The sequence below is a fragment of the Odocoileus virginianus genome, chromosome 12, assembly GCF_023699985.2.
Source record: "Odocoileus virginianus isolate 20LAN1187 ecotype Illinois chromosome 12, Ovbor_1.2, whole genome shotgun sequence".
NCBI lineage: Eukaryota > Metazoa > Chordata > Mammalia > Artiodactyla > Cervidae > Odocoileus > Odocoileus virginianus.
Window position 1 is genome coordinate 9,428,346 of NC_069685.1, and position 20,327 is coordinate 9,448,672.

The 20,327-nt window shown below is 40.7% G+C and overlaps 1 protein-coding gene across 3 annotated transcripts in view; it reads left to right on the forward strand.

The window, feature by feature from the left end:
* NR3C2 (nuclear receptor subfamily 3 group C member 2) overlaps window positions 1-20,327 on the forward strand; it is a 424,004-nt gene that overhangs the window by 264,039 nt on the left and 139,638 nt on the right. For all 3 annotated transcript variants that reach the window (XM_070474780.1, XM_070474779.1, XM_020873208.2), the window contains exon 4: window positions 19,407-19,523. In XM_070474780.1, the coding sequence (XP_070330881.1) occupies window positions 19,407-19,523 (117 nt within the window). The remainder of the gene's footprint in view (window positions 1-19,406; window positions 19,524-20,327) is intronic.

Below are 20,327 nucleotides of genomic sequence, written 5' to 3' on the forward strand. Positions count from 1 at the left end.
TGATGTAGCCCAAAATAGTGACTGCAAACACAGGCTGCTGTTGCTGGGCAGTTGTCGACTGCTTTAAAAAAGAAAAAAAAGAAGAAGTCCTCCAGCTGGACAACAAATGGACCTCTGAACGTGAAAAGGAGATTTTTTTAGTTTTTATTTTTAATGGAAGGATAATTGCTTTACAGTATTGATTTCTGCCGTACATCAATATGAATCAGCCATAGGTGTGCGTACGCCCCCTCCCTCTTGAGCGTCCCTCCCACCTCCCACCCTTCCCCACCCCTCCAGGTGGTGACAGAGCCCCACTTAGAGTTCCCTGAGTCATCCAGCAAATTTCCATTGGCTATTTGACATACGGTAGTGGGTATGCTTCCATGCCACTCTCTCCATTCATCCCATCCTCTCCTTCCTCCCCCTGCCCATGTTCATAAGTCTGTCCTCTGTGTCTGCATCTCCACTGCTGCCCTGAAAATAGGCATCAGTACCATCTTTCTAGAGTCCATGTATATGCATTAATGTACAATATTTGTTTTTCTCTCTTTCTAAATGTGAAAAGGAGATTTAAGCAAGAAGTTCATTTTAAAAGGAATTTGGTCAACGTGCCTTTCTGAGGCTGAAAATTAATGACATGTTTGGAAAAGTATATGAGATCTGGTTGTTCTAACGCATCCATCATGGGTAGTTCAGTGAAAAGGATTCTTCAAAACTTTGGTTTGCCATTAAAAAGCTGAGTTCTTACGTTTTAAGGAATGGCAACAACAAAACCATCAGGTTTGTTCATGGCTTCGGGCATACAACAAAATTATTGAGCAATATTTCATTCAGAGACTGATAAATATTAAACTATTTCATGTTACTGTCCCTCTTAGTTAAATTCTCTGGTAGCTTTAAGGTGTGAAAAAGAAAATTACATTTCACGTAGCACAGTAAGCATGAAAATAGGTTTTAAAGGAAAACAAGATTCTGTGGTGAAATGTAGTTGACAGTTTTTTTTTTTTTTAAAGGGAAAGAAAAACAACAGAAGAGGGTTTAAAATTTGCCTTAACTGTCATCAAGAATTTGCACCCTAAGATTTGGATTCCCGCAGTGATCACATCCATTGAATTGCCTGCCTTTTAAGAAGTTGTGGGTCTCGGGGGTCAGAGATCCAGAAGCAGGCTTCCCAGGAGGTGGGCGGAGGGGACCTGTGGCATCCTGGGCGCAGAATTTGCACTTGGGAGGCCACTGGGTATCTGTCCCTGTGGTTGAGATCTGGGTCCCAGAGCCTCTCTCTGGGGTTCTTTCATCATCTCTAAGGGGCCTGCAAAATAGCCCTGCATTTTCCCCACCTGGATTCTGAACAAACCGAAAATTAAAGAAGTGGTGGGTGGAGGGGAAAATAGCAACTTTTTTTTTTTTTTTTGTAAATAAGTTGAAGGATATGGCTTAATGGTAAGAGCAAAATAACAAAAAAAAAAAAACCCGAGGGAGGGCCCTCCTGCCTGAGTCCCAGAATTAGATGCAGGGACAGGCAGCAGCCCCCGAAACTAGAGGCTGTACCTGCTCCCAGAGGGAGTCCTCCCCCAGGAGAAGGAGAATGGTCCTGAAGCAGGCAAGTCAGACCTCCTTCTCAGACTCACTGGTCAAGGCAGAGAGAGTGAGGCAGACAGAGAGGGGCCCTTGGTGTGGAGTCCATGGAGCTGCCTCTGCCTGGAAGGAGACATTGGGCTGGAGGCGGGGGCAGAGGCCATCCCCTCTGGGATGCCCAGTCTAAGGCCCCAGGCATGGCTTTTCTGAGAGGATGGGAAAGGACCTGGCATGCTAGGCAGGGCCAGATATCAATATGCAGTGTGATGAGAAGTCTTTTTTTGTTTTTCCCCCAAGATGTAGAATTTGGTGCATCCTGTTCAGTTGAAAATCACTTTTATTCTCTGCCTGGTGAAATGCCTGCTCCTAAGATCGAGTTCAACCACCTCCTTCTCCGTACCTCTTTCTTTAAAGATTCTCAAAGGTATTCGTGGGCTTCCCTGGTGGCTCAGTGGTCAAGAATCTGCCTGCCAAGCAGGAGACGCAGCTTTGATCCTGGGTTGGGAAGATCCCCTGGAGGAGGGCATGGCAACCTACTCCAGTATTCTTGCCTGGAGAATCCCATGGAGGAGCCTAGCAGGGCTACAGTTCATGGGGTCATAAAGAGTTGGGCACGACTGAACACCACCACCACCAAAAGGTATTTTGTTGTTTTTCAGGCTTCTAGAACATGGTTCTTTCCATATCTAATCTGACCTGAGAACTTCAGTATTTTACTTAGTAAAAGGGGACAGTCTTGATTATCAGCCTTGTGTAGCTCCCACATGGAAGAAAAAGAGATGGAATATTTCCTAGATGATGTGGTTAGAGGCACAGAACATTACTAGGGATCTAGAAGAGGTGTGCGTACCCATAGATGGCACTAAATATGAGATTAGTGAAGCCAGAGAAGAGCAGAAATGGGACCCCTTCCTGAGGTCAGAAAGAGCAGTGAGAGGGACGATGATTCACAGGTGCTGTCCCAAACTAGGGCTGAGCGTCCACCTGGGTCAGCCAGCCTTAGGATGCCTGCAGGCTTAGGACCTCTCTGGGGATGGTGTTTGTGATGCAGAACCGACCTACGTGTCTGTAGCTGTGAAATGGAATACAGATATGCACAGTGACCGATCTTCTGACTTTTTCGACTTTGTTAAAATAAACCTCGAACTACATTGTCGTTAACCCCAATGATAATAGTAAAACACCAATAGGAAAAACACCAGTGAAGATAATGACCCAGTGTCACTGTCTCAGATGCCCCTGACACACTCTGGGCTTGCATTTCCTTAAAGGGCTGTCAGTTTTGCTCAGCACATCCTTGAGCCCTGCCTACCTACCTCTCTCCCCTGTCCGAGCTCCAAGGCTCAGTGTCACTTGGAATATGTAAGAGTTTGTACTTAAGAGTTTAAGTAGTGAAGGGCCCGCAAAGGCCTTTAATCAGAAGGATGAGCTAATCAGATTCGTGATTCAGAAGGATCACTGTCCAGACTGGGCTCATGGCCCCGAGTGGCTGTCTAGAGGAGACTTGGAGGTCCCGGGGGTGCCTCCTGGATCACTGCTAGGTACAAAGTGGAGGACAGCACCAGGGAGCCTCCCTGGCATTCATTTCAACCAGAGTAGCTCTTCTTTTCCCATTTTAAGAAGTTGAGGTCTGCGTAAGAGTTTTTTTTTTTTTTTAGAAAGCTTTTGAAGGTTAAGACTTCTTTGATTTAGAAATGGGGAAATAGTAGAGGCAGGTAGACTCATTACTAGTCCCTTGAGATAATAAAGATAATATGGAATAATGGATGAAGACAGCAGTAACACATGACAATAGCAGTAATACAGTGATAACAACTATGACCAACCTAGATAACATATTAAAAAGAAGAGACATTACTTTGCCAACAAAGGTCCGTCCAGTCAAGGCTATGGTTTTTCCAGTAGTCATGTGTGGATGTGAGAGTTGGACTATAAAGAAAGCTGAGTGCCAAAGAATTGATGCTTTTGAACTGTGGTGTTGGAGAAGACTCTTGAGAGCCCCTTGGACTGCAAGGAGATCCAACCAGTCCTTCCTAAAGGAGATCAGTCCTGGGTGTTCATTGGAAAGACTGATGTTGAAGCTGAAACTCCAATACTTTGGGCACCTCATGTGAAGAGTTGACTCATTGGAAAAGACCCTGATGCTGGGAGGGATTGGGGGCAGGAGGAGAAGGAGACGACAGAGGATGAGATGGTTGGATGGCATCACCGACTCAATGGACATGAGTTTGAGCAAACTCCGGGAGTTGGTGATGGACAGGGAGGCCTGGCATGCTGCGATTCATGGGGTCGCATAGTCAGACCCGACGGAGCGACTGACCTGAACAGCTCCCACCAGTCATTGCATCCTTACCGGAGGCCCGTGACCATTCCCAGCGCCACGGGTGGTGTACTCATCTTCGGGGGAACTCATGAGATAGACACCTGGATGATTCCCATTTAACAAAGGAGGAAACTGATGGACAGAAAGGTTGAGTCACTTGTCTGAGGTCATACAAATAGTAAGCAAGCATCCAAACTCCAGAAGTGTAACCAGAAGAGCCTGAGAGAAGGGGCGAAGGTCCTGGTGAACGTGGAGAGGATTCAAGGAAAGCTTGAGGGAAGGGTCACGGGGATCTTGTGAGGGTTTCAGGGAGTGGGGTGTAAGCCAGGCGGCTCCTGATTGTGACCACTGGTTGTAGCTTTAAGATAAGGATTTGAGGAGGCTGGAAGGGGGCTGTTGAGTGGTCGGGTTGTTAAGCTTCAAGTGTCAGGCGTGCGGGCGTGGTGTCCCACAGGTAGGCGCTTGTGTGGGTCTGAACCCCAGAAGGGAAGAGAGGGCTCAGGAGCCCGAGGGGCACCGGTAGGCCCGGGTCGTCCTCCTGCCACCGGCGTGTGTAGATGCCACTGGCTCCTCTCAACCCCTGGCCTCCTGGGCGTCCACCCCCAGAGCAGCTGCTCGCTGCATGTGGAGCTGAGTCTCTGCCCTTCCCTCTGTCCGTCCTTCGCTGGGGATGCCTCTATGTCCTCTCCATGTTTCAAATCCACAACATTCTTCAAGGCTTATGTCAGATGCTTTCTCCTTCTATAAACCTTCCTATCTCCCCATTCAGGTATAATCTTTCTGCCTTTAAAGTCACAAGAGTACCATATGATGTCTCTTAATCATTTAAATTTTCCCAGCCTTTAGAAAGAACGGTCTTGGAAGAAATGGACCATGTGTTGCTTCTTTATATCTTGGTTTAAATATCTTTGCTGAATGGAATTAAATCATGGTCTGGGAACTCATTTTAAATCACAGACATAAAAACAAACTTATGGTCTCCAAAGGGGAGTTTCGGATTAACATATACACACTACTGTGTATAAAGCAGATAACTAACAAGGACCTACTCTATAGCACAGGGAACTATACCCAATATTTTGCAATAACCTACAAGGGGAAAGAATCTAAAAAAAAATGAATATATGTATGTATAACTGAATCATTTTGCTGTATACCTGAAATCAACACAACATTGGAAATCAACTCTACTCCAATAAAATCGATCAACCAATCAATCCCAGAACCTCTTCTTGTTCTTTGCAAGGGTCTTTATTTTTTTGGGCTCCAAAATCACTGCATGGTGACTGTAGCCATGAAATTAAAAGACGCTTACCCCTTGTAAGGAAAGTTATGACCAACCTAGACAGCACATTAAAAAGCAGAGACATTACTTTGCCAATAAAGGTCCATCTAGGCAAGGCCATGGGTTTTCCAGTGGTCATGTATGGATGTGAGCGTTGGACTATAAAGAAAGCTGAGTGCCAAAGAATTGATGCTTTTGAACTGTGGTGTTGGAGAAGACTCTTGAGAGTCTTTGACAGCAAGGAGATCCAACCAGTCCATCCTAAAAGAAATCAGTCCTGAATATTCATTGGAAGGACTGATGCTGAAGCTTAAACTCCAATACTTTGGCCACCTAATGTGAAGAGCTTACTCATTTGAAAAGACCCTGATGCTGGGAAAGATTGAGGGCAGGAGGAGAAGGAGACGACAGAGGATGAGATGGTTGGATGGCATGACCGACTCAATAGACATGAGTCTGAGCAGACTCCGGGAGTTGGTGATGGACAGGGCATGCCGCAGTCCGTGGGGCTGCAAAGAGTCGGACACGACTGAGCGACTGAACTGAACTGAACTGAACCAGAGAGTTGTCTGTTCTGTTTGCTTACTGCTAAGTCTCTGCTATCCTTACCAGGCAGAATGGAGTTCAGTCTCCCAGATTCACCTTTTGTCTGCCCCCGAACATGTGTGCCTACTGAGTTTGGCTATTAAGTTATAACAGAAAACAGGCAGGGCAGATGAGGAACAATAATTCCAGGGAGTTATAACTTTCCTGCATCTTACACAGCTGTTATAGTTTGGGGCATTGCTCGAGAATTCTTAGCTGAGTTGCAAACAGCTCAGAGAGTCCCGGCTTTTTGTCCTATGCTGATCTTAAAGGATATAGTTCTCCATTCTCACATCCTTACCAGCCTGTAGAAAACGTTAAGGCTTGAAGATGAGATCAGAACTGAGCAATATTTGTCCTGTCTCAAGTGGACACTTTTCATCTAGAAGCCTTCCTAATTCAGTGGTCATATTTGCTCCAACAGGAAATTCTTTACTTACTTATATTTAATTAAGATTTGACTGTGTGTGTTCTTTGGATTTTCTCATGCCATTTTATTTATTTTTTTTTTGAAAGACTGAGCTAACCAAGTGAATGATGGATGATAGCTATCACCTTTTTACTCTAAGTCCTTACCTCAGGCCAGGCATTGCACTTCTTGTTTATATATATTAATTTGAATCCATCTAACAACCTAGTAGGGCTTCCCAGGTGGTGCTAGTGGTCAAGAACCTGCCTGCCACTGCTGGAGAGGTGACAGACACGGGTTTGATCTGTGGGTCAGGAGGTCGCCTGGAGGAGGAAATGGCAGCCTACTCTAGTATTCTTACCTGGAGAATTCTGTGGGCAGAGGAGTCTAATGGGCTGTCACAGTCCATGAGGTTGCAAAAGAATTGGATACAAATGAGTGGCTTACAAAGTAACCTTGAGAAAGAAGAATGGAACTGGAGGAATCAACCTGCCTGACTTCAGACTATACTACAAAGCCACAGTCATCAAGACAGTATGGTACTGGCACAAAGACAGAAATATAGATCAATGGAACAGAATAGAAAGCCCAGAGATAAATCCACGAACCTATGGTCACCTTATCTTCGACAAAGGAGGCAAGGATATACAATGGAAAAAAGACAACCTCTTTAACAAGTGGTGCTGGGAAAACTGGTCAACCACCTGTAAAAGAATGAAACTAGAACACCTTCTAACACCATACATGAAAATAAACTCAAAATGGATTAAAGATCTAAATGTAAGACCACAAACTATAAAACTCCTAGAGGAGAACATAGGCAAAACACTCTCCGACATAAATCACAGCAGGATCCTCTATGACCCACATCCCAGAATTTTAGAAACAAAAGCAAAAATAAACAAATGGGACCTAATGAAACTTAAAAGCTTTTGCAAAACAAAGGAAACTATAAGCGAGGTGAAAAGACAGCCCTCAGATTGGGAGAAAATAATAGCAAACGAAGCAACAGACAAAGGATTAATCTCAAAAATATACAAGCAACTCCTGCAGCTCAACTCCAGAAAAATAAATGACCCAATCAAAAAATGGGCCAAAGAACTAAACAGACATTTCTCCAAGGAAGACATACAGATGGCAAAAAAACACATGAAAAGATGCTCAACATCACTCATTATCAGAGAAATGCAAATCAAAACCACAGTGAGGTACCATTATACACCAGTCAGGATGGCTGCTATCCAAAAGTCTACAAGCAATAAATGCTGGAGAGGGTGTGGAGAAAAGGGAACCCTCTTACACTGTTGGTGGGAATGCAAACTAGTACAGCCACTATGGAAAACAGTGTGGAGATTTCTTAAAAAGCTGGAAATAGAACTGCCATATGACCCAGCAATCCCACTTCTGGGCATACACACTGAGGAAACCAGATCTGAAAGAGACACGTGCACCCCGATGTTCATCGCAGCACTGTTTATAATAGCCAGGACATGGAAGCAACCTAGATGCCCATCAGCAGACGAATGGATGAGGAAGCTGTGGTACATATACACCATGGAATATTACTCAGCCATTAAAAAGAATTCATTTGAATCAGTTCTAATGAGATGGATGAAACTGGAGCCCATTATACAGAGCGAAGTAAGCCAGAAAGATAAAGACCATTACAGTATACTAACACATATATATGGAATTTAGAAAGATGGTAGTGATAACCCTATATGCAAAACAGAAAAAGAGACTCAGATGTATAGAACAGACTTGTGGACTCTGGGAGAAGGCGAGGGTGGGATGTTTCAAGAGAACAGCATCGAAACATGTATATTATCTAGGGTGAAACAGATCACCAGCCCAGGCTGGATGCATGAGACAAGTGCTCGGGCCTGGTGCACTGGGAAGACCCAGAGGGATCGGGTGGAGAGGGAGGTGGGAGGGGGGACTGGGATGGGGAATACATGTAAATCCATGGCTAATTCATTTCAATGTATGACAAAAACCACTGCAATGATGTAAAGTAATTAGCCTCCAACTAATAAAAATAAATGGAAAAAAAAAAAAACAAAAACAAATGAGTGGCTTAGCACAACAACCTACAAAGTAGGCATTACTTTGCCCATTTCATAGGAATGGGCAATGAACCTCAGGAAACTGAGGTTCAGAGCCATTCAACTATTTTTGGCGAAGAAGCTCATAGTTCCCTATTGACTGAGGTAGGATTGGTACCCAGGTGTATCTGGTTACAAAGTCATGCTCTTTCCCCTCTGTCTTTTCCTTGCTGCCTTCCATGTTTCCACCTTTTCCATTCTAGCATTATTGATGTTTTGAGGTAAGATCCCTGTGTTATACAATCTGTATTTTCTCATAGAGGATCAGCCCAAGTGTAACAAAAATTTGGTTCTTGATTTCAAAGTAATTGACAGTTTTAAAAGACACTGTATTGGGTTCGGTAGCTTTTTAAAGAATAAAATTTAAACAATGTTAAAAGCAATATCATTGTTGAAAAAAAGAATTATTCTATAATTAAAAGCAGTGACATAGTTTAAAAAAAAAACAGGAAAATTGATACTTTTTTAAATTTTTGAACTCAACTCTGGTTGTTTTGAATTTTGGTTTTTTAAGTCTGTAAGTATTTCCCCTTTGACATGAGTACTTGTTTCCCTATAAATTAATGCTGTACTAACTAATCTTCCTGGTGCTGCATCCAAATTTACTCTTAACCTTGGCAGCTTTCTATTTTTGAGAACGGCTTCCTTTCCTCCTAAAAGTAACCACTCCCTCAGGCAGGAGGTACCTTGGACTGGTACACAGACAGATGAGTGGCTGAAGCTCCCTGAGCCCTGCTGGACAGAATTTCTTTCTTTCTTTTTTTTTTGAAATTAAATAATCACTCTTTATTCAAAATAAATAAGCCCTCTTACTTACAGGAAAATACGAAAGTAAACTTCTATCCTTCTGGCCTCTAAGAAACCACATTCGCAATATGTTCATTTACAAAAGAAAGAAAATATTCTTAAATTATCAAAACTGAGATTTAGAAACTTCAAAATCGTTTCTTTGAAAAATAAACAAAAGGAATATTCATGTCAAAAGGTCACAGGTTAGAGAACTGATTTTCCTTCTGAGGCTCATTTTAGCAGACCCTCCAAGTATCCCCAAATCTTCTGGCTAAAAAGCCATATCCTGAGAAAGGTATTCCCCGTACCCCACCCCCACGGCTTTTGCAGGGCTGTGCGGGTCACCGGGGCTGGGAACATGGGGTGAACTACCCCAACTTCCGAGCCACATCGCCTCAGCCCGCTGCTGCTTTCCACAAACTAACTTGGCTCAGCTGTCCTGCCATGGAGAGATGTTCGACAGCAGCAGAGTACTCTGAGCACCATCTTGTCCAGCATCTTCCAGACTCATACAGTGCTCAGAGAGCCGAAGCTGCATCCCAAGCCTTTTCTTAAACAAGATGCTTTTACATCTAAATGACTGCAGTGGTAATTTAAGGCAACCTAACCGATGTCAGTGGAGGGTGATGTGAGCCTTACAGGGACGGTATTTCAGACTTAGGACACCAGGAAGGCACATGTATCTGGCTTGGGATTCTGACCCTGCTTTAAGCTGTTTCTGCCTTTCACAGAACCCTCTCCTGCCTTCTTGCAAGCCCTCAGAGGTATTTTTCTAAACTCTTCTGTGTGCCGAGGGGAAGTCTACACTTCCCCTCTAAACTGTTATGTGTGAAAGGTATGGTGCTAGAGACGGGACAGAAATGATTTGTGTATTATATGGGTCTTTTGTAAACCAGTGCATTATAAGCCAGTAGGTCTTGTGTGAACATTCATTACTGCAGGTGTGTGTCTATGTACAACATTCCAAGTGAATGTAAAAGTTCTGTTTGTCAAGCGGGGTACTGTTTGTACCGTATCTCTACTTTCTCAATTAGTATGTAGACTAATACTCCATAGTGTTTCTCGTAGAGTGCCTTAGTGCCTGCGGATGGATGCTTAGCCCATTGGTGTAAAAGTTTTACTTTAAAGGAATATTTTGGAATTTTTCAATCATATCCCATTTATTGTAAGCTTTTATTTCTCTCCATGTTGTGAAAATTGTGCGTTTTTTTTCCCTTTGGAGTATCTATTACAGTGCTTGCTACCAGGTAGCTAGACCAAACTTTCTCTAAATTTTTATGAGGAAAAATGATCCCTGCTAAGCTTTTAACTTATTTAGCTTCCATTTTTGGGGGTACAGACTCTTGAGTATGTTTGCATATTAGGGTACTGACTTTGACAAAATAGGTTGTGGATTTCGGGACTTGGGGATGGAGTGGTCACTGGATTATCAGTTCAGTTCAGTCGCTCAGTTGTGTCTGACTCTTTGCGACCCCATGAACCGCCGAACGCCAGGCCTCCCTGTTCTTCACCAACTCCCGGAGTCCACCCAAACTCATGTCCATTGAGTCGGTGATGCCATCCAACCATCTCATCCTCTGTCGTCTCCTTCTCCTCCTGCCCCCAATCCCTCCCAGCATCAGGGTCTTTTCAAATGAGTCAACTCTTCACATCAGGTGCCCAAAGTATTAGAGTTTCAGCTTCAGCATCAGTCCTTCCAGTGAATATTCAGGCCTGATTTCCTTTAGGATGGACTGGTTGGATCTCCTTGCAGTCCGAGGGACTCTCAAGCGTCTTCTCCGACACGACAGTTCAAAAGCATCAATTCTTTGGTGCTCAGCTTTCTTTACAGTCCAACTCTTGCATCCATACGTGACCACTGGAAAAACCATAGCCTTGACTAGACAGACCTTTGTTGGCAAAGTAACGTCTTTGCTTTTCAATATGCTGTCTAGGTTGGTCATAACTTTCTTCCCAAGGAGTAAGTATCTTTTAATTTCATGGCTGCAATCACCATCTACAGTGATTTTGGATCCCAGAAAAAGTCAGCCACTGTTTCCACTGTTTCCTCATCTATTTGCCATGAAGTGATGGGACCGCATGCCATGATCTTAGTTTTCTGAATGTTGAGCTTTAAGCCAACTTTTTCACTCTCCTCTTTCACTTTCATCAAGAGGCTCCTTAGTTCTTCTTCACTTTCTGCCATAAGGGTGGTGTCATCTGCATATCTGAGGTTATTGATATTTCTCCCAGCAGTCTTGATTCCAGCTTGTGCTTCTGCCAGCCCAGCATTTCTCATAATGTACTCTGCATATAAGTGGATTATATTCTTTATTAAAATAGCCAGAGATGTTGATTTCTTTCTTAAAAAATACATTAGTTGCTGGTAGCTTCTCAATAATATTTTGAAAATTTTAGCTATGTATAGAAAGGGCCCTCACCTTCATCCATTAAAATTTGTCCCCCAAAAAACAATAATGTAAGTAGTTTAATACTTCTGAGAGGAAGTAATATGAAGGTTGAATCTTATGTTCACATCTCCCTTTATGGAGGTAGTCTTCAATGAGGTTCCTCATTTATTTCCAGCTCTTTGTGTTCTGACAAGGGGTAAGCTTAAAATTCTAGTCTCCCTTGTGCTTGAATGGGGTCATTGGACTAAATCTGAGCAGTGAAGAGTGAGTTGCCCACTCTAGGCTGGAGCGGTGGGTTTCCTAAGTCAGACTCCACAGCTGCTCTGCCCTGATTCCCAGCAGCATTCACTGCAGTACCTGTTCCCATCAGCCTGGGGCCCAGGGTGAGTGCACCTGGAACATAATTCCCAGCCTGTCTGCTGATACCTCATTAACCTATACGAAAACCCAACTTTTAGCGGTGTTTTTTCCTCTGTTGCTTTTTTTCTTTTTCATTGATTTCTACACTATAATTTCACTCCTTCTGTTTGATTTGCTTTTAGTTTTTATTTTTTCTAGTTTTTTAAGCAAGAATCTTCAATCATCAATTTTAAACCCTTCTCCTTTTCCTAATCTAAGTATATGAAGCTAAAAATTCTACAAGGACTGCTTAAATGTATTTAATAAGTTTTATGATGTTTTTGTTATCATTCTGTTTGAAATCTTTACTAATTTCCCTCCTGATTTCTTCATTGACCCATAAATTTTTTGAAGTATGTTGCTTAATTATCAAGTATGGGACTTGTCTATGTATCATTTTGTTGTTTGATTTCTGATTTAGCTCCTTTGTGGCCAGCGAATATATTGTACATGATTTCAATCCTTTCAGAATTTTAGATTTGTTTTATAACTCAGAATATGTCTGTCTCAGTGAATACTTCATGTGTGCTTGAAAAGAACATGTGTATTATTCGGTTATGGGATCTAAGTGTTAAGTGATCCAAGATGTTTGAAAATCTCCTGTATCCTCACTAATTTTCTACATAGTGGTTATTCTATCAATTGCTGAGAGAAAGGTTTTTAAACCTCCAACTATGATTTTGGACTAACGTTTATTTGCCTTAATCCTGACAATTTTCACCTGATGAATTTTGAAACTCTGTTGTTAAGTGAGTTGATATTAGGGCTGCTTATATCCCAGCTTAACAACTATGAGTGGTAGTTTTCATCTTTTGTGATTCTTTTCTCTTGAAGTCTACTTTGTCTGACTTTAATGTAGCCACATCAGCTTTCTTATGCTTACATTTTTTTCATTGTAAATGTATTTTCCATTTTTTAACATTCACCCTATATGTACCTTTCTATTTAAAATGCATCATCATAACACACACTTAAGTACTGTCTTTTTTAAAAATTCAGTCTCCCATCTTTGACTTTTAACTGGAGTGTTTGAACCGTTTACATTTAGTATAACTGTTTCTGTACTTGAACTTCTCTCTCTGATCCTAGTGTTTGCTTTCTGCTTCCTCCTTTACTTGTTCCTCTTTTTTTCTTTTCTGTCCTTCCTGGACTGAGTATGCCATTTTATATCTTTATTGTCCCTTAAACTACACTTGGTGTTTTTATTCTACTGGCTGCTCATGGTAGTATTTCTCAAACATTAATATACATCAGAATCACATGAAGGGTTATATAAAACACAGATTTCTAGGTCCCACTCCAAAATTTCTGAACTAGCAGGTCTAAAATTGGTTTTATGGATTTTAATTTCTGATAAATTATTAGGTAATGTTGCTGCTGCTTGCCCAGGGCAAGAAAATCATTGCTTGAGGGATTACAAGATGTACTCTTAGCTTATGATTGTCTACCCTGCATAATTTATGCCATTTCAAGTACAGTGTAAGAAACTTAAAGCTGTAAAATTTCATTTAAATCTTTTCCTATACTTTGTGCTATGCTTTTAGATATTTTACTTATATATATTTTATAAATCCCATAATACACATTTACTTTGTTTTAAACAGTCATTTGACTTTTGAATTTAAGAAAAGAAAGAAAATTTCTCTAAAATTTAGCTGTGTGTCATTTCTAGTTCTTTTCTGTACCTCCAGATTTCAGATTTCTCTCTAATATCATTTCCCTTTAGCATATAACTTTCTTTTTTGTTTCTTATAATGTGATTCTATTACCAGCCAATTCTCTTAACTTTAATTTATCCAAAAATGTCTTTCTTTTACCTTCATTTCCAGGAATGTTTTCACTGGTGCTGCTGAATTTAAAAATAATTGTATGTTGTTATCTGGCCTTGATTGCTATAAAGAATCAGTTTTTACTCTTTCCTTTATTCTCCTTTACATACTGTAATTGTTTGTTTGTTTTGCCTTGTTCTGGCTGCTTTTAAAATTTTTAAATATTTGTTTTTCACCAATTTAACTATGTTGTACCTTAGTGGTTTTCTTTGTATTTATCTCTTGGGGCATTTGCTAAAATTATTTTAGTCAATTTGGAAATTTCTGTATATTATTTTCTGACCTATTCTCTCCATTCTTTCTGGGACTCCTACTACAAGTATGTTAAATTACTTAATGCTACCATATAGGCCACAAGTACCTTGTTCTTTTATCTTTTAATTCTTTTTTCTTTGTGCTTTAATTTTTATGACTCTATTTATGTTTCTTTAATTTCACTGATTTTTGTGTCCAATATATTGTTAATTTCAACCCAAAATGTTTTGTCCTCAATAGTATATTTTATAGTTGTTTGATTTCAATTTGTTTTTATAGGTTCCAAATCTCTTCTGAGAGTTTCCATTTCTTTCTTTTCTTTTTTTCATATTTTCTTGTGTTGTCTAAAATACCCATTTAAAAATCCTTATCTGCCAGTTTCATACTCTGGACCATCTGTGAGTCTGTTTCTACTGACTCAGTTTTCTTTTGACTCTGGTTTGTATTTTTCTAGTAATTATTATTGTATTCTAGACATTCTGGAGACTCCAGGTTCTGTTATATTTCTCTGAAGAATATTGAGTTTTATTCTAGTAGTCAAATTACTGACAGATCATTTTGAACTTACAAGGCCTTTGCTGTATGCTTTTTTGGGGGATGATCGGTTTTTTTTAATACCTTTAGCCCTAAAATTAATGCCTTAATCCTGGGATACATTATTTCCTCCTAAGGCAGGGACCTTCTAAAATTTCAATGGAAAGCTTAAGGAAATGGAAAGATTGAATCCTTCTAATTTAGCGAGATTCAAACTCTTTCTCCTTGTGACTGATAGTAGCTAAAATACCCTGCTCAACTGTTTCAAGCATTAAATTCTGGCAAGCAGATTGTTCACCACTGAGCCCTTGTCCAGTTTTAACTGTTCCTAAAGTCCAATGGCAGCCCACTCCAGTACTCTTGCTGGAAAATCCCATGGACGGAGGAGCCTGGTGGGCAGTAGTCCATGTGGTCGCGAAGAGTCGGACACGACTGAGCGACTTCACTTTCACGCACTGGAGAAGGAAATAGCAACCCACTCCAGTGTTCTTGCCTGGAGGATCCCAGGGATTGCGGAGCCTGGTGGGCTGCCGTCTAGGGGTCGCACAGAGTCGGACACGACTGAAGCGACTTAGCAGCAAAGTCCCAAAGGGGCTTCCCTGGTGACTCGGCAGTGAAGAGTCTGCCTGTAATTCAGGAGACGCAGGAGATGCGGGTTTGATCCCTGGGTCAGGAAGATCCCTGGAGGAGGAAATGGCAACCCACTCCAGTATTCTTGCCTGGGAAATCCCATGGACAGAGGAGCCTGGCGGGCTACAGTCCATGGGGTTGCAACAGTCAGACATGACTGAAGCAACTGAGCAAGCATGCACACATTTACAACGTCCCAAAGCCTGTTCTCTGCCTTCTCTGGCAATTAGGACTTAGGATTTTGCTTGGTTTCCATTTAGCCTCCCTTGAAGGACATGAGTCCAAGACCCTCAGGAAGAAAATCCACTCAAACGTGAGTCAGTCTCTGGTGTTCTCTGTTCTACAGTCTTCCAGCTTCTGCTTGCTTTTGGTTGCTCCACTGCGCCTTCACGTCTTTTCTCTCCCCTTTTGTGGACAGTTATAATTGTCTCGATAGGAGGTTTATCTGATTCAGGTTATTCTACTACTAAAACTGAAATTCTTCCCCTAATGCACATATAAGTGGAATGAGAAATCTTTGTTTCCTTTACCACTAACATTTTTTATCCATGGGATTATTCCTGCGGCTATATATTCTGACTAAAATAGAGCTATTAACTTGCATAGGGGCCATCTCAGAGAACCTTCAGTTGAAAATAGTAGTGTCTACTACTACCATTCTACCTCCTTAAGACATAACCTTCAGATTAACGTTTCTAAAATACAGCTCTGGACTTCACATCCTGTAAGCAAGAATCTCATCACCTGCTGAATAAAATGAGTTTCTCAACTTGTCATTCAAAGCCTCTACTGTCTGGCCTATGTTAACATTGTAGTAGAAAATTACTTACTTTTGAAAGCCTGGGTTATGACTTATTCTGCATTAGCAATTTTTATACCAGGAGAGCACAGTGTCTTTTAAAAGACATGATCAAAAGTTTTTAAAGTCTTCTAATTGCATTCTCTTATTTTCATTGTGGTTTTTTGGTTGTTTATTTTATCAGTATAGACTAATGGATGGGGCACATATTGCCTATTTGTGTAGGTGTGATTCAAATCTTTCATGTTTACAGATTTAAAAATATAAATGACAGATATAACTACTGTGACATCCCCACTGGCCTTTAAACTCTCCCATCCTGTTTGGATGGGAGATGAATTGGTGATTGTTACCAATTTCAGACCAGTCAGTAGAAACCAGATGCAATAATTCAGTGTATGTGGAAGGACTTTTTTTTTGCAGCTCTTACAGTGACATGAATTTTTTAAAGGTGTTCATTAAAAAGAAATCCCCATAGTACAATCCTAACTCTTACAAGTCTGTTTTTGAACACCCAGAAAGAGAAGTTTTCCAGTGTGTATGCGTTGGACAGTGGCCATTTCCTGTGCATTATTGTATGCTTACAGCTAAGAGACTTTGTCATATTTTATCATGGATTTTCAGAAATAGAAGGAACCATATACCACCCCAGCCCCTTATGCAAATATTTTATGGCCTTGCACACATAATAGGTTCCCAATAAGTAATGTTGAATTGAAACCAAAGTTACATTTAGTTATTTCTTTGGACATTGAAGTTTACTCAATTCAATGTATATTAGAGATGAAATTTCTGAATGTCTTTAATTTCACACCATGAAAAAAGGCACATATGCTGATTGCCAGTGGATTTACTGGGTGATAAAGTAAAGTATGCCTCATTCAAATAATGTTCCTTTGCTTATTTTTTCCAAAGAGCTTTCAGCATCCTATTGGACCACCAGTAAGTTATATTTCAAAATAGACATTTAGAAAAGACTCTGCCCTTGGGACACAGCAGCATTGTCTGAATTCTGCTTCCAATTCCACCTTTTGGGGAGGTCACCTGATCAGTTCTAGCATGAATTTCTTCTTGTGAACAATAGTAGTAATAACTGCCTTACCTATGTCCTAGGGTTGTTGTACGACAGATAAAATGGTGCTATAATGGGCCTTAAAATTTTATTTTTTTGGTAACTTCTTAAGATATTGTGCAGCATTGTGAAATGTCATATTAATTGGTTCTAGTCTTTCCTGTAGGTATTGATTGCCTTTGTGTAATTACCTACACCTACCTATAGTGACTAAGAGTCTTTCATTTTTTTAAGAAGTCATTAGATTATTGTAATGATGGAGCTTCATTTCTTCCCTTTGATAGATTTCCCTATTCTATTACTGTTCTTTTATTGTGATCATCATTACTAAAATTTACCATAATGTTACTGAGAATGAGCTCTGGATTATTTTAATACCATTAGCAATACACATTATATCTATTGAGTACTTCCTGTAATTTACTTAGTAGTTATCAGCCAAGGGAATGTGATGGTACTGGGTTGAAGGGGGGTTTTGGAGCCTGTTTCTTGCTTTACAGTCATCAGTGAGACTCCGTTTGCTTAGTCTGCATGTTTTCAGAGCCCCATGACTCAGTCCTCACACCTCTTCCCTTTCCAGTCTCCATATGATCTCATCCAGTCTCATGGCTTAGAATAATGACCACAGGCTGATTACATCTCCAGCCCAGACCTCTGCCGAGCTCCAGCTCTCTGTATCTAACTGTCCCCCTACCCCGCCCATACTTCCACTAACCTACCTCTCAGTGTCTCAAGCTTAGCATGTCCAAGGCCAAGCCAGAGTAATCCCCCCTAAGCCATGGCTCTTAACTGTCTGCCTCATTTTAATTTACAGCAGTTCCATTATTCTATTTGTTCGGCCCAAGAATCTTAATGCTTCTTTAGATCCCCTTGTTCTCAGATCTCTCAGCAGATTCTAGCAGTTCTACCTTCAGAGTGTATCTTGGACCTGACCACTTCTCATCGCCACTCCCCCATCATCTTCCCCTGAAATACAGGGACAGCCTGCTACCCAGTCCCTCTGATGCTGTCGTCAGTCCATTTCAGTTGGTTCCTTACACAGTGGCCAGAACAATCCTATTACACATGAATCACACCAACTCATTTCTCATCTCAGAGCCCTTGAAACCAGTGGTTTCCCGTCTCACTGAGTCAGCGTCTTGAACATGGTTTATAAGGCCTTACATGGTCTGACTGAGGTTAGCTCTTGTTCCTCATCCCCTTGTAATGTTCACTGATTCTTTCCACCTTTCACACTTGGCTGTTCCTTAAACATGCCAGGTGTCCTCCGCCCCTGTCAACCCTCATTTGCTTTTCCCTCTGCCCTACTGTATTTTCTCCCCAAGATGTCCACACAGTTAGCACCTTCCTTTTCTTCAGACCTTTATATTAAAGTTGTTCTCCAACGGGCTTCTTCCTTCATTCTTTCTAAAAGGTCATCACCCTCCTCACCTCCATCACGTTCTATGCCCTTGCCTTCATTTTTTCTCCTGAGCACCTATTCCTGTCCAGCAGTTGACCATTGTACCTAATTACTTTGTCTGTTGACTGTCTTTCCTTCATTAAAAGGTCACAAGAGTGGAGACTTTTGTCTGTCTTTTTCATTGCTGTCTCTAACGGAGCTGATCTCTAGTGGAGGTTCAGTAAATATTGTATATTAATTTGGATATGTAAATGAATAATAGAGCTAAGGTACAGTTTAGCATTTTGCCAGTAGATGCCACTTTCCAAGCATATTCCACATCTGAATTATTTTGGTGCCAGTTTGACTTGCAAAATGAAATTGTTCTACATTTCTAGTTAAATGATTTGAAAGTCTTCCCATTGAAATGACATGTATCAATGGGAGCAGGCAGAGAAGCTTAAAGAGCAGCAGCAGCTGGGAGTTTGGGATGAGCAGATGTAAACTAGTGTATGTAGGAAGGATGAACAAGGTCTACTGCATAGCGCAGAGAACTGTATTCAGTATCCGGTGATAAACCATAATGGAAAAGATTGTGAAAAGAATGTATATAGATTTATAGCTGAATCACTTTGCTGTACACTTAAAACTAACACAACATTGTAAATCAACTATGCTTCAATAAAGTACACTTTTTAAAAAAGCTGAAGCAAGGCCTTTGTTTAGTTTGGTGCTGGGTGATGTCTAGATGAAATGTGCACCGTCTCCTGAAAGGGCGCATGCCAATAAATTCAAACAGTGGGGAGTGCAGCTCTATTTCTTTGGAAACCTGTTGGAAGTAAACATAGTTTTAAGCTTATCATCTTCAACCTAAAGTCTCAGCTGTATTCAGCTGACCATTCCTGTGCCTATAGTATTCGCAGATCATGTTTCTCTTCTACTTTTTTGACAAAGAGATTTTAAGGCAGGAAAGAGCATGTTTCATTATCTGATCATACATATTAGTATTTTATATTAATATAGTAGTCTTTATTTTAACAATTATTCTTTATTATTTTATTCAGGGCAACACAACTATTTGTGTGCGGGAAGAAATGACTGCATAATTGATAAGATTCGGCGAAAGAATTGTCCTGCCTGCAGACTTCAGAAGTGTCTTCAAGCTGGAATGAATTTAGGAGGTAAGGTCTGTGCGTATTAGTTTAATAAGAACTGTTAATATGTAATGTAGCACTGCTAGACTCTGTGTATTCCCAAAATTGAAGGTGCAGCTAACATGAAGCAAAGATTTTTAAAAATCTAGTAAGTTCTGTATTCATGCTAAAACATTTTAGGACAAAAATATTTCTTAGAAGCTGTTAAAAACAAGTATGTTATGTGGCTATGGTCATAGTGAAGTTTTCAACGCTTGTTTGCTAAGGTTTCAAGAACTGGGTGCATAAACAAAACCAAAACAAAAATGAATGACATTTTGTACAAAACTGTAGCTAATAGTTTTTATTACCATGTCTGTTTAGAAATAAGACCTATTTGTGCTGACATTAGCCAGATAGGAATATATTGCTAACTCTAGGAGTAAATGTAGTAAAGGAAGACCTGTATGGAAAAAAAATTTTTTAGTGTTACAGAAGTTCACCAAAAGAGTGGGAGAGGTAAAGACTTCTAACACAGAAGTATACAATGTCCATGGATGGGAAGATTCAACATCCTGATGGTATCAGTTTTTTCTAAGTTAATTTATGAATATAACATAAGTCTAACAAAAATACCACTTGGTGATTCTAAGTTCTTAAAGAACAGCCAGCAGAATTCTGGAAATGGAGTATATAATGAGGACAACTAGCTCTGCCACATAGTAAAGCATGTGACAGCTACAGTAATTAAGACGGTCTATGTATATGTTTATTGATTGTCAGATCAGCAGAAAGTCAAGAAATGAATTCAAATAATGTAAGAAGTTTGTTTATAATAAAGTTGGCATTTCA